The 14,516-nt window shown below is 34.4% G+C and overlaps 1 protein-coding gene across 17 annotated transcripts in view; it reads left to right on the top strand.

Annotated features, from left to right (window-relative positions):
- para (sodium voltage-gated channel paralytic) overlaps positions 1 to 14,516 on the top strand; it is an 87,314-nt gene extending 72,798 nt beyond the window's left edge. For all 17 annotated transcript variants that reach the window (XM_087350173.1, XM_087350160.1, XM_022077966.2 and 14 more), the window contains 4 exons: positions 1,571 to 1,841; positions 4,320 to 4,624; positions 6,652 to 6,855; positions 8,340 to 14,516. In XM_087350173.1, the coding sequence (XP_087206299.1) occupies positions 1,571 to 1,841; positions 4,320 to 4,624; positions 6,652 to 6,855; positions 8,340 to 8,930 (1,371 nt within the window). In that variant the 3' untranslated portion in view covers positions 8,931 to 14,516. The remainder of the gene's footprint in view (positions 1 to 1,570; positions 1,842 to 4,319; positions 4,625 to 6,651; positions 6,856 to 8,339) is intronic.

Genomic DNA, 14,516 nt, shown 5'->3' with positions numbered 1-14,516 from the left:
TAGTGACCAAGTTTCCTTATATTAAATAGATATAAAAACAGTACCACCCCTAAAATTTTGTAGACTTAAATACAAATAATACCACAAATAATAGTAATTAACATTTTATTTTTCATATTGAGATCTTAATAAAATGGTCTCAGGCAAACAGCTTAAAATCATAATGAGATCTTATTGTTACTTTCATTAGTTCTTGGAGCACATTAACTTATTTGGGAATTGAAATTGCTTTAGAATAGGAAAACACCTTGGAAGAAGTGTTAGAAAGTAGAATACACAGATAGGTTAATTTTTGTTATGAAGATGGAAGAGAAAAGCTGAAATAACCATACTCCCAATTTCACCCACCTTATCCCAAACATCCTGACAAATTTTCCATCCACAGCCACTTTCTTTCACGTAATTGGAAAGGTTTGCCTTCCTCCTTCCAGTCCACTTTAGCCTTAGAACTAGTTCTTAATTCCTAAGGACATCTGTGTGTCACATTTTATTTTAAGAACGAGTACTTGTGCATTTATTTATTTAATACGCTTTTCATCTTTTCTCTGGAATTTCGTATTGAAAAAACTAAATGATAGCAATTTTACTTTAATTTTCAACATTTTGTATTACTGTTTTGGTCTGGTGCATCTGTACAATGTGTCTGAAAGCTACTACTGTAGGCACTTTGAGTTTTTATCAAAAGTCACATTCTTATAAGTGTTTTTGATCTATTAGTAATAATCTTTTTTTGTGATAAGTAATGACATGTGATTGAATTGTTAATTTTATTTGATGTTATTTTTCAACAATATTTATTTTAGTGTATCAGTCAATGCAACTCTAGTAATTGAACTTGACGATTCAACAATTTTCATACAAAAGTCTGACAATGGATGTCATACTGATCCAGTTATATCCTATTCTTTCCCCAAGAGGTTACTTTCTAAGACGTTACCCTACCAGAATTCTGTATCCTTTACTTCTTTCAATTTGAGCTGCATGTCTAGCTGATCACATAGATTTTACTTTCTAAAGCTGGGGCCACACAACCGTGCAAAGTACGTCTGTTGTAACGCACATCCTGACGTCCATTATAGAATTATGAAGGGGCATATAGGGTTCAACACACGAAGCACGTCACGATGTGCGTTACAACGGATGTACTTTGCACGGTCGTGTGGCCCGAGCCTTAAACATTATAATACAAGATAATTCCTAGAAAGTATTTCTTTTTATTGACTGGAATTTTACCTCTAACAATAAAATTCTTATATGTGATGCACATACATTTTCAGTTCTTAATATAAGAGGTTGTCATAGGAATGTCTAGGATTTCAAGTTCTCATGGCAGCAAGTATGAAGATTGCTGTCATCTGGATTGTTGCCTCATGTAGTCTGGTATGTGGTATATGGTATCAGTGTTTTAGAAGTGCTTGCTGCCTCCATCATCAGGGCAATCATCCTACAACCAAAAATACATCAATCTTCATTTAACTTACTACATGTTAAATTGTCATCTATATTTCCAGCCTGTTAATATTAGTGTCATAATAATTTACTAATATCATATACTTCTTTGTTATTTCAGTGGAAACCACAAGCAATTGTGTTTGAGATTTGTACAAACAAGAAGTTTGACATGATCATCATGTTATTCATTGGTTTCAATATGTTGACAATGACAATGGACCATTACCAACAATCAAAAAGATTCAGCGATGTGCTTGACTACTTGAACATGATTTTCATTGTGATCTTCAGTTCGGAATGTCTCATGAAGATCTTTGCATTGAGATATCACTACTTCAAGGAACCATGGAACCTGTTTGATTTCGTAGTTGTCATCCTATCTATATTGGGTAAGTTCCACTAAAGATTCATATTAAATGAATGGCCCCATATCATCCCATTCGTTTATGATATAATCCCTAGCGGAACTCACTTGAAATGGCAAGAATGACTTCTACATAATCAGTTACACTAATGTTAAGTTGTCGTACCAAACATTTAAGACACAAAGATACATATATATCATACTGTTGTATTATCACTATTCAAACTACATTTATTATACTGTTACTAAATTTTGAGAATTCAATTTTAATTGAAACCACACATAAAAACATAACATTTATTGGAGTAAGTGGTTGTACGTTTGCATTCCATCTTAACTTCATCTTCTTGCATTTCTCTTTTTAATGAGGTATTGTGCATCTCACTTTTCAACTGTTGGCATGACTAGATTAGTAGGATTTTGAATCTTATGTAGGAAAAATAAATATACTAGGATGTGATATAATTCAAAAGGAAGTAGAGTTTTGAATTATGGGATCCTACATGCTTTTTTAATTTCCATATTACTCACATTACTAGGATATTGTATAATTCAAAATTAAAAATGTTGTTTTGAATTATGATATCCTAGTTACTTCTTTAGTTTTCTTCTTACTAGGATATTTTATAATTCAAATGGAAAGGGCATATTGAATTATGAGATCCTATATAATTTTTCCAGTATTAAATTATTTTAGAATTGTAGTTTTAATTTCAAACTCAAAAAGTATTGCTTAATATTTAGCATGGAAAACACCTATTATAATATATAGTATGAGCGAACACTTTAAAAAGCATGAGATGTTATCTTGAGGAAATAAGATAATGTTTAGAATGACATTGAACTTACAATGTCAAAATTTGTAAGTTATCACAGTTTTATAATTTCAAATACAAATTTAATTCACAAAGAGATTAATTTATTAATTAATTATTGTGTGATAGTGATTTTCAGCATACTCTTAATTCTTCATATTACATTTTTTTGCACCTCATCTCATTTTATCATAAGTAGTAGTTACTAAAGCATGTATTTAATTACATTGCATCACATGATTTTTTAATTAATTAGACAAGTCATTGTTTCTCAACCAGTGGTTTGTGAGCTTGCTTGAGTTTGCCTTGGACTTGAAATTATTGAACTTATGCGTCTCTGTATTTAATATAATTACTTACTTCTCTTTACCATTGAATTGTTTAATGGTATGACCAGCTGAGTGGTGTGAAAGAGAACATCGGGTTTTGGGGCCAGTAGCTGCATGCTTAGAAATTGAGAGAAATGACCCTGTAATGAACTCTCAATACACAGCTTAATTTTAGCTTTTATCAGCTGGCCACACATTGCAGTATCATACCACTAAACCATTAATTCTAGAGTTAAGGTCAGGTTGGCAGCTGGATGTTTAAAGCTTGTACCCATACCAAAAAGGCTAATATTACTTAAAAGTGTTTATTTTTATATTGCAAATAGACTTGTTTAAATGTTTTAGTAATAGTCAGATTTAGTCTATTATTTGCAATTAGGGGACTGCTCGTTCACAAATGCACTGATATTTTTTTACCTGCCCTTGATATATGAAATGGTTGAGAGGCATTGGCGTAAGTGACCAGATTTAAAGTTCAAAAGATAATGTAATAATCGATACATATTATATTAATTTCTGAGAATGTTATATGCCGTAATTGATTGGGACCTCTTATTATTTAATTGTATGGTTAATTGAAGGAATAGGGTCATTTAACTAACCATAAGAACTTGGCTGTCAAGATAGATAGAGGATGCTGGTGTAAGGTTGCATCTTCCTGGGTTGATAGAATGCTTTGTTTCATGAACTTAATAATAATTACAGTATTATGGAGACAAAAATTTGTTCTAAATATTCCCATAATAACAGGTCTAATTTGGTAATGAATGAATCAACAGTGAAATCTGGTCGCTTATTTTTTTTTTTTTGCATGACATTTATAATGAAAATTTGTTACAAGCTTCTAGAAATTGAATACAGCTGCTGGAATGGTGATCTATGGGAATACTGTGCCAATGACTCATTGTTAAGGAAGCTAGTGTGGCAGAAAGCCATATTTGATTTTTGATAGTGTGGTATCTGAAAAAAAATGTAATTTTAACATTTTATACACATTTAAATATCTTGTATTTTTACTAAATATTATTTTATCAAATTAATTCATATGGTTTGCTGAGTTCAATGTACAGTTATGTGATGTGTTAAACTGTTGGTCACTATTATAATTCATAAACATATTGTCCATGGTGCTAAAATTGGTTCACAGATTTTCTCTTATTTCCTATGTATAGAAAAATAGAAGTCTGTTTTGTTTGTATTTAATATTAAGTTTGAAGGAAATTCTGTTTGAGATTTGTGAACATAGATCACAATTTCACAAGCATCGCTTCCTGGCGAAGAAATATGTAGGTGTTGTGTGCAATGGAATTAATATATTGTGAATATAAACAGTGTTACAAATGTGGCTCATATGTCCAGGGCTTGTGTTGAGTGACATCATTGAGAAGTACTTTGTGTCCCCAACACTGCTCCGAGTGGTGAGAGTGGCTAAGGTGGGTCGAGTCCTACGTCTGGTGAAGGGTGCCAAGGGTATTCGAACTTTGCTGTTCGCCTTGGCCATGTCCTTGCCAGCGCTATTCAACATTTGCCTCCTGCTCTTTCTCGTCATGTTCATCTTTGCCATATTTGGCATGTCCTTCTTCATGCACGTCCGAGACAAAGGTGGCCTTGATGATGTTTACAACTTCAAGACCTTTGGACAGTCTATGATCCTGCTCTTCCAGGTTACTGTTATTATTTAATTAATTTTCTATTACAAATGGTTTTAATTGGTGGCCAACTGGCTTCCAATAAATATTAACAGTAATTTTGTATATGTATGAAATTTGTTCTATGTTAAATATAGGTATCTTCACTGCAAAACAGACATGTTGTGGCTGAGTGGTTAGCACTCCTGCTTTGTATTTCAGGAGATCTGGGCTTCAGTCTTGGACCATAGACCAGCTGCCCTGAGTTTTCCTCAGTTCCAGGAAAATGCCAGAATTTTACCTCAAATTAGGCCATGACCATTTTCTTCCATATCTTTCACAATTCATCATTCATCATTAATTATGCTATCATTTGATGCTTTTGTTGAACTACTGAAAACTATATTAAATAAACTGCAAAATATATAAAGTAAGATAAAATAGATGGCTCAGGCAAGAACTTGCACAAAGGTGTGACTAGGTTTTAGTGGCTATGGGAAATGAGACACATTGTTTAAGCTTAGATGTTGGTATACTGTAGTTACTGGAATATAAGACAGTGCCTCTTCTCATAGTTTAATTCATAGAAAGAAAAATTCCCAAGGAGTCCTACTGCTTGTCTGAATAAGAACTTGAAAACTGATGGTAGATGGGGGCCAATTGAATTGAACTGCAGCGCTAAGAAAATGAAATATGCACAACAATGGCTGATTGTATTACAGGAGATGAGAGATGTGAAAAAATAGTACAGTTTGGAGGCAATCTATAATTGCAGTCTTAAGTGACATCCCAAATGTGTAGTCATGTTATCAAAAATGGCCACATCATATGTATATATTTTAAAAATTCTACATAATTTTATGAGATTCTTATTTATATGCTTCTTTTGTTTTTTATAAAAATTTAGAAATATATTCTTTTAACATATAAACTACTGAATTTTATAGTGAAGTGGTTGGCTCTCCTGGAAGATTCCAGGTTCAAATATCAGCTTGGAGACCAGCTATCCTGACTGAGGTTTTTCATGGTTTTACTCAGTCTCTGCAGGCAAATGCCAGGACAGTACTTCAAATTAGGCCATGACTGCTACCTTCCACATCTATTCCAATTCATTACTCACTGTCATCCTCTCATCTGGCACTATATAGTCTAGATACTGTCATTAAATAAACTATAAATAAATAAATAAACACAAACTTTGACAGTCGCTAGGTGTAAAATTGGTATAATGAGTTGCTATCACCATTTAATTACTTCTGTGAAGATGTCTGAAATTGTATTAAAGTATTGCGATCTAAAGTCCTTGTTTTAAAATCCGCATATTACAACAGTTGTCTGCTTTTATGCAAGCCTTGAATCACTATACTCTGTGCAGCCTTTCTTCAAAAGCATTGAACTTTGTAGATGGCATGGAATTCTGCGATCCCACACTTTTGAATTTGAATTTCTAAAACTTAGAATTAATAAGCATTACATTACACATCACACATCTGAGGGGCACAGAAATTGTGTTTTTTGTACTTTTAGAACCTGTTGGACTTATGCTGTTTCAGCGATTCTGTAGCAGGAATAGTGAGTGACCTTTAATGTCCTTTCATTGTGTCTTACAGCCATGCAGCTTTACATGTGTCACTCTAGAACAATGGTAAACCGTGGAGTTGAAGTTTGGTGCAGGGGTTTAAAGCACCTTTTCTCATACAATAAATTTTAAGAGAATTGTTGTAATTTATTAACTTAACCTAATATTAAATATGATTTGAGGTTCTTCCAGTGGTGAGTATGAAGATGGCATAGGCACACATGTTGGAATAATATTAAAATGGATTTTACAGAAATAGGTTGTGATTATATGTAATGGATCCAGGTGGCTGTGATACAATGGTGAGTTTTGTGTGCTTGATGGTGAATATCTGGGATCCATAACAAGAACAAGAAACATTTGTGATCATATAAATAAGTATCAGTTTTTCAAAGAAGGCTTCATATCATGGAGTTGTTTATTGTAATTCATTGTTAGTGTGTGAGCATTTTCTAATGCACATTTCTTAAAATTCTGAAATCAGATGTCAACATCAGCTGGATGGGATGGTGTGTTAGATGGGATCATGAATGAGGATGACTGTCGCAAGCCTAACAATGAGCTGGGATATCCAGGCAACTGCGGGTCTGCAACCATTGGCATTGCGTTCTTGCTGTCGTATCTTGTCATCAGTTTTCTTATTGTTATCAACATGTATATTGCTGTCATTTTGGAGAATTACTCACAGGTATATACTATGACATATTTTTCATGTGTTTAGAGGAACTAATTCTACATGCTCATTGCAGCCATTGCTTTATGGTTATCTTGTATGTCTAATTTTTTAACCACACGAACAAAACTTAATAGATTAACATCTAGGACGATGTCAAACTGTTGAACCACTGATGAACTAATGACATCCAATTAATTAATGTAACCAATATTCTTAAATTGTATATGTTTCTTTAGTCTCAGATAGTGAAACATGACTCATCCTGCAAAAAGTAAAGTGCAGTAAAAATTATTCTGTACTAAATAGTTAAGTGATATATTTCCTGGCCTGTCTAAAATATTTAACAATATCTGTGCTTTGTTTAATTCAGAAACAAATTCTGATTTTTATTCCTGTCTATATTCTAATAGTGTATAATTTCAATGGATAAATACTCAGAAGTAGCTTCAGTTGTCAACAGAAGTATGTATAGGACTCACAGATCTCTCAGCATATTCTGTGTTTTCTTCAGTTCTCTCAGCAGCGAGTATGAAAATGGCTGTTTTCCGGGTTGTTGTGCCATGTAATCTGGCAGAAGTTTTCGGACATTTTGGACATGGTTGCTATCTCCATTATCAGGACCATGATATATGCATATTGAAACACTGACACACAAATTTAAATGGAAGAAAAGTTTAATTTCATTGGTAGTATAAAAAGAAACAAATTTATTCATGGCAGAAACAGTGGCAGTTTCTGTGAGAAACACTAACAACTGGAAATGGGAAGAATTACACACTGTCTGTACTTGATTCTTACATTCTGTTATGGCTGACTAGCCTTTTTAGTTACTCTTAGTTTCTGACTTCATATCCCTTTCCATGCTACAATAGTCTTATATGGTAAAAGCATATTTCTTGAGAAGCTACAGTCTGCCCAAAAGAATAATGTCATTTTAAAATTTTAGGATAAATAGGATTTGAGGTTTTCATGGCATTGAGTCCAAAGATGGCTGTCTTCTGGGTTGTAGCACTGTGTAGTTTGGTAGAAGTTTACCAACATTTCAGAGGTCATTGCTACCTCAGTCATCACATCACTGTGATGATATTTTAGTGTAATTTGTTTAATTACCTGCATCTACTTTCTTTCATATTGATCTACATAGGATTAAAAACTGATTTTTTTGTGTCATATTATTACTGAACTTTCAAAATGAGTCATTTTAACTCATTTTATGATCTGCACCTAAATTATTTAAAAATGCACTGATTCTTTTCAGAATATAAAAAAGATTTCAAAATATGTTAAAATTGTTGGACATAACCTTAAGTTACCATCCCCTTTTTTACACAAAAAAGAGCTGGTAATATTATTATATTCTGGCGTATTTTACTGTGACAGATTTAGATTAATGTCTGTTAGCCATTATGTCTTGAAATTATGCTGTGGTGCCACATTGTGATTTTAATTTTTGTTGAATGTGGTCATTCAAATATATTTTTTTTGTCCAATTTTAGGCAACAGAAGATGTGCAAGAAGGTTTGACAGATGATGACTATGACATGTATTATGAGATCTGGCAGCAGTTTGATCCAGATGGGACACAGTATATCCGCTATGACCAGCTGTCTGATTTCCTCGATGTGCTGGAACCTCCACTGCAGATACACAAACCAAACAAGTACAAGATAGTGTCAATGGACATTCCAATCTGCAAAGGTGACCTCATGTTTTGTGTAGACATTTTGGATGCTCTTACAAAGGACTTCTTTGCAAGGAAAGGAAATCCTGTTGAAGAGTCCTTGGAGTTGGGTGAGGTGCAAGCACGACCTGATGAAGCAGGTTATGAACCCGTATCATCAACACTGTGGAGACAGCGTGAAGAATACTGTGCGCGGCTCATACAGAATGCCTGGCGCAAGCACAAGCAGCAGTGTCAGGGGGGACCAAGTGAGGATTCGGACGATGCAGGCGATGACGCGGATCTCCACGATCTCCATCAGACAGCTGTTCTAGTAGAGAGTGATGGATTTGTTACCAAGAATGGGCACCGTGTAGTAATTCACTCGAGATCGCCCAGTGTGACATCACGATCGACGGATGTCTGAGCCAGGCAGCGTCCCTCCCTCCCACACACACGCAACAATTAAAATTAAGCCTTGCTGCCTGCCTATCTTCCTTTCCTGACTGTGGGCTAGCCAGTAAGTTGACAGTGAAATTTGTAGCATAAATTTCGAGCGTCCAGTTGATGTCTTGTGGCATAAGCACCATATCTGTCATCATGTTGACTAGCTTGTGGTAATGCAATCTAGCCCAAGGAAAGGTGAGGAGGAGCCTCTGTCCCTCTTGCATGCCACCTGGACAAAACCATTGGGTTGAGCTGCAGATTTAGTGCCATCTATCTTTGCCCACCTGAATGAATGCAAGTGGCCAAGTGAGCAAGATTGCCGGCAAAGGACAGAGGGAAATTGTCAAGGTACTCTGCAGCTGTAAGCAATATAATGGAATACTAAAGAGGAATCAGGTGAAGTTAATATCTCTATCCCGGGCTTTGCAGTTTCTTCCCCGTCTTTAACAGTTGCTATGCTCTTGCTGCCTGGCCCAGGATAGGATGGCTCTTTGCTGTGAAAGTAGAATAAGGATGAAGTTGGGATTATTGGGACCCAAATGGCTGAGGTGCACGCATGTGTACTGGAACTTTTCATCTGTCCCTATGGGCAGATGTCCGGTCGCGTTGACAGTCACAATAATGCAGGTTATTTATAGTGCTGTGGAGAGCCAAATTTAATGGCATGGCAAGTAATCTCACATCTTTGCTTGATTTTTGTTCTCTGTTTGTTGTGTTTTTTGCGTGTGACATCTTTCTAAGCCCTCCAGCCCCTTGTCACAGGAGATGAAGGGGAGGTTTGGGTGTGGACTTAGGAGGGGAGGGGCGAGCACTGTTAACTAGTGAGGTCTGCTGTCTACTTGTGTGCATAAGCTTCTTGAAAGAAGATAGTTCTTAAAGGAACACAGTACTGAAATGTGCTTTATTTGCAAGACAATTTTTAAATTGATTTGATTCATTCTCCAGTTTGCCAGTGCTAGATATTATCTCTGTAAAGAAGATTCAAGCTTGGTATTGGATAAATGAACTTCACCGCCATCACATTAATTATTTTTGTATTTTTTTTTTGCTAAAGTAATTGTTGGAACACAATGCTTAAATGATAAATGCAACTAGAATTGACTGCCTGTTTGGCAAAGGTTGGAGAGAGATGCCTGCATGTTAATTAGTGTTTTCAATGAAGGTAGGATTGGGAATAACATAAACATGTATCTGTTGTTATTTTTTCCTTCTTATGCAAGCTCTCATCGTGTTTTTCACTTGTTATTTTTCTACACTACTTTTCTTTATGAACATAAATTATTCTTGATGTAACTGTACATAGATTTTCATCCCAGTGTGAGACTAAGTGCAAGTGTTTGTTGTTGAGCTACTTTTTTCCTTCCTGTCTTCAGGGATGAGAGTTCAAAAAATCATAGACACTCCACCATTTCTTTATATTGTCTTCAGCACATTTATACATAAGAGTGACAGCTTTGCACAATTTCAGAGGAACTAGAGATATTCTTGCAGCTATATTTAGTTCTTTCCCTCCCTACAGCCTGCAGGGTATGTGATCACGTTTACCTGTGCAGTTACAAATGGATCTTTTTTCAGCAGAGCTGAATGACAAATGAGAACTTCATTTCAACATATGGCAGCAGCATCTTTGCCTGGAGGTCACAGCAAATAACTTTTTGCAATGCTCAGTTATGTAATGTCCTCATGGCATATATTTTCTTAATGTTATGAACATTGTAATTTATTTATTTATTTATTGTAATGTTTAAAACTCTTACATTCTTATGCTTCAGGGAGAAAGAGTTTATTAATTCAGACACTATCCGTACCTCTTTCTTTTAATACTGCCTGTTGTATCAACCTTCACAGATAGCACTGATCTTCATGCTGTATGTTAACTGTAATATAAGAACATAATTCAAAATGACTAAGATCTGCATAATTTATAAAAATTTTGTGTTGATAATGTGCTTAAAGGAAAGGATAAGCTATTTTGTGAATATTGTTATTCTCACATCAGAATAGTTTTAGTGAAAAATATTTGCTCCTGAGTAAGGAATTTCATTCTGCTTGAAAGCTCCTGAAGCAATATAAACATTAGTAATTATTTATTTTAAATTGATAAGGAAATTGAATGGCAGGTCTTCACTTGTTAAATGAGAGGGGTGTAGCACATTGATACTTATTTTATTGTGAAATCAAACCATTTTACACTCTTTTCTGGTCAGAATATTCAGTTTATTGTTACATTAATGTGGTAATCTTAGCAGGCTGGTTGATGCTATGTTAGATGCATGAGGCCCTGTGTCCTTGACTCACTTGACTTCACTGCATCTCATCATACAGCCCTTTCCTTCCCCTTTTTGGGAGTGTGCATGGGATGCTGAATAGAACAGTCAGGGACTCATCGTGCTGTGCGCTAATAATGGGTATATTAAAAGTTTATTTGTTAAGTTTTATACTCAGTCCCATTAAAAGCAAATATTTCAAAAAAAACTCTTCTGGAAAAAGAGGGAGTTTGGTTTTGATACAAGCTCAACTGTGAGATACGCGCTTCTCACATAAATGGCGATACATTCGTGACTCATTAATTATGTACTTTTAGGATCTCTCTTTCCCCCCATTTCTTCAGAATGTAATGAGACAAAACAGTTTCACAGAACTTGCTTTCTCTACACATTTTGGTATATTTCATGCTAGCAATGCATAAATTGTTTTGAAAATTATTCTGGAAAGGAAAGAAGTCTTTAGTTTTGTAGTATAGGCGTTCACAACATCTTGCAATCAAATCATCAATCTACTGTTGGTGTATGAGTTTAAAATTAAAAGAAAGTTAGAGTGGTCTGTCAGAGATGGAATTCTATTCCAGCTCTCGGTTATATACAGACTTTCAATATAAACTCTTATATTTATATTACGAATGTCATCATATTCATTGTTATTCTGGCTTCTTGTATCAACAGAGAACAGCAACAAAACACAACCATTATTGAACTTTAAATATGGAAGGCTTTGATCTGCTCTAGAGCTTTTTAAATTCTTGCAAAGTGATGCGAGTGTGGGAGTTGTCCGGTAGTCTAAGTAGTGCAGTCGTGTCCAGCGTTTTGTTATTAAACAGTATACATACAACAGTCAGATTGTAGTGGAAGATATGTACATACATTCATGAATACATTCTCTATAAAATTGTTATTTTGTAAACCGTGTGATGTAACAAAACACTCATTATTGCTGGTTGGTTATGCACAAATTGGTTATTGTATGTGGCAGAAGAAGATCACAAATATGCTATTATGTTAACTTATTAAATAACTTTTTAAAAATGAATTATATAACTGGGCTTTAAAAACAGTCATTGCTCAAAGTCTGAAAACCAAAATCTTTGTTACTTTCTGCATTGCTTTTTTCTACACACGATATCCAGATATCCAGTGTTGCAACCAAAATATAAAATAATATAAATAAATAAAATGCATGTCACGAAGTTAGATTGCTTCTAAGGTCTGTGATGAAGTTATTTTATTGAGTTTAACTTTATGAAAACAAAGTTTCCTTGTTATGTGGGTAAGAGTGTGTTATGGTAGTCATAATTAACTAATAACTAATCTATTGTTGATGCTTCTTGGTATGAGTGCTGCCCCATCACACGAGGCTCGTGGCGGTCGATCCTTTCCACGAGGTTCGATGCCATTGTCGCTGCTGTAGGTGCTGTAGACATTTAAGAGTGTTCGGTGCAAAGCTGGTCTAGATACCGAAGACACGCCGCATAAGACCATTGTTTTTATTGAAATGGTAACTAATAGAATTTCATTCAGTCTCATTAAAGTATCTCATATGGCAAAAAAAAAAAGAGTTTGGAACACGCAAGTCCGCATACTAGTCGGTAGTACGTGAAATAAACCACTCGCACATTTGATGCATAATCAGTATCTAGCATTATTAGACACTTTTCTAAGAATGTTTGCAGGGAAAATTCTTGTCAGTATCTTCTCCATGACAGGAATTTTTTTAAGAAACAATAATTTCAATAAGTTTAATAATAAGTAATTTTAAACCAAATCGCAGGATTTGGCTGCTTTTTATAATGTACCGCACCAGTAAGGAAGTGATGTGTGCAACTTCTGCGTCCTGTTTATATATTAAGTTATATTTGAATAACAGAGATTATATTATACAATAATTATAAATAAAGTATGCATAATATAAACATACATTACTGTAGGTACTGTATGTTCATAGGATGTATAATAAAATAAAGATAGAATTATGTATATATGAAACCAAACAACGATTCAGTGGGAAGGCAGTCAGCTGTGAGCTATAATTGATTTCATTATGGAAATATGGTTCAGGATGTTAAAGAAAAGAAACAGTATTTTTATTTACTGTAACATTTTTTCGTCTATCTTGCTGTTAACCATCCATTCCTCAGAATCATTACTGAGTCAGAATTTTTTGCCACAACATTGACTGAAAATTAATGAAAGGTAAGTCCACACTGAAGTTAATTAATATTGTTATTAAACATTGTTTATTTACAGTGTTATTGCTAAATATACTAACAATGTTCATTAGTTTTGTCTCTCACTAATGTCTATGTTTATAAAAATGCCTATTCTTGTCCCTAAATTTTAGGTGGGTGAAAAGATGGATAGCTGCAGTGTCTGTTCCTGCAAAAACGATGTTTAAGGAACAAAAAATCTCTTTGTAAAGTATTTTGTGATCTTTTCTGCTGTTGCAGTTCGTGTTTTGACAGTCTTTTGGCACGTGATCATTTAGATTACATACTAATAAGGACAAGATCACATTGTATGGCGTGAAAAATAAATACAGAACGTGAATTTTACAATCACTAACTGCTGTAAGAAACCATAGACCACGCTAATAGTCGAGTTCTCCGTTATCAGTTTCTTCAGTTCACAAGCGAATTAACATTTTCTGTTAAACCTGTAAGTTTTATGTTCTAATACGAGTGAAATTTTTATTCGTGTAAATTCAAGAAGCATATAATTCAACATAGAAATGTTAATGTGATATGAATCATGAAAAATGTTGATCGGCGGCGTTTCTTAGCAGTGTTAATTAACAATGTTAATGTATATACTTGGTGTGGATGAACCATTAGAAGAAGCTTTCTACAATGGTTGAGTCGCAGCATGGTACATTGGAATACCAAGCAGCACACTTCATAGCTTCATCTGGCATCTCGTAGGTTTGTAGAACGTACACACTGCTGCAGTGTAGTGTTGTTTCACAACAGTATCTTACGACTTATAGAAATTTGCATATAAACTATCATTGCAGGGGGAGAATTTTATCAACTCCAAATTTGCATAATTACTAATACAACTAAAACACTAGCCTATATGTCCATCTTACATAATTAAAATAAATAGGTTGGTTTAAAACGTGGAACTCTTTTAATAATAAAAGTGTCATGTTGCCATTTTTCGATTTTCAATTCTCCAGTTCTGCCTTTGTGCTCGCACTCACTTCCTTTATACGATGTTTTCGATTTCACAGTTTGTACTGTAATAACCTGTACATAATACATCATCGAATAAATTTTTGATAACTTATCACAGAA

Source organism: Zootermopsis nevadensis, unplaced genomic scaffold (assembly GCF_977971745.1).
Source record: "Zootermopsis nevadensis isolate Lab colony 2312 unplaced genomic scaffold, Znev_1.0 Znev_ptg000002l, whole genome shotgun sequence".
In the NCBI taxonomy this organism is placed as follows: domain Eukaryota; kingdom Metazoa; phylum Arthropoda; class Insecta; order Blattodea; family Termopsidae; genus Zootermopsis; species Zootermopsis nevadensis.
Note: the sequence above shows the minus strand (reverse complement) of the source record. Positions and strands in the feature narration are given on the sequence as shown.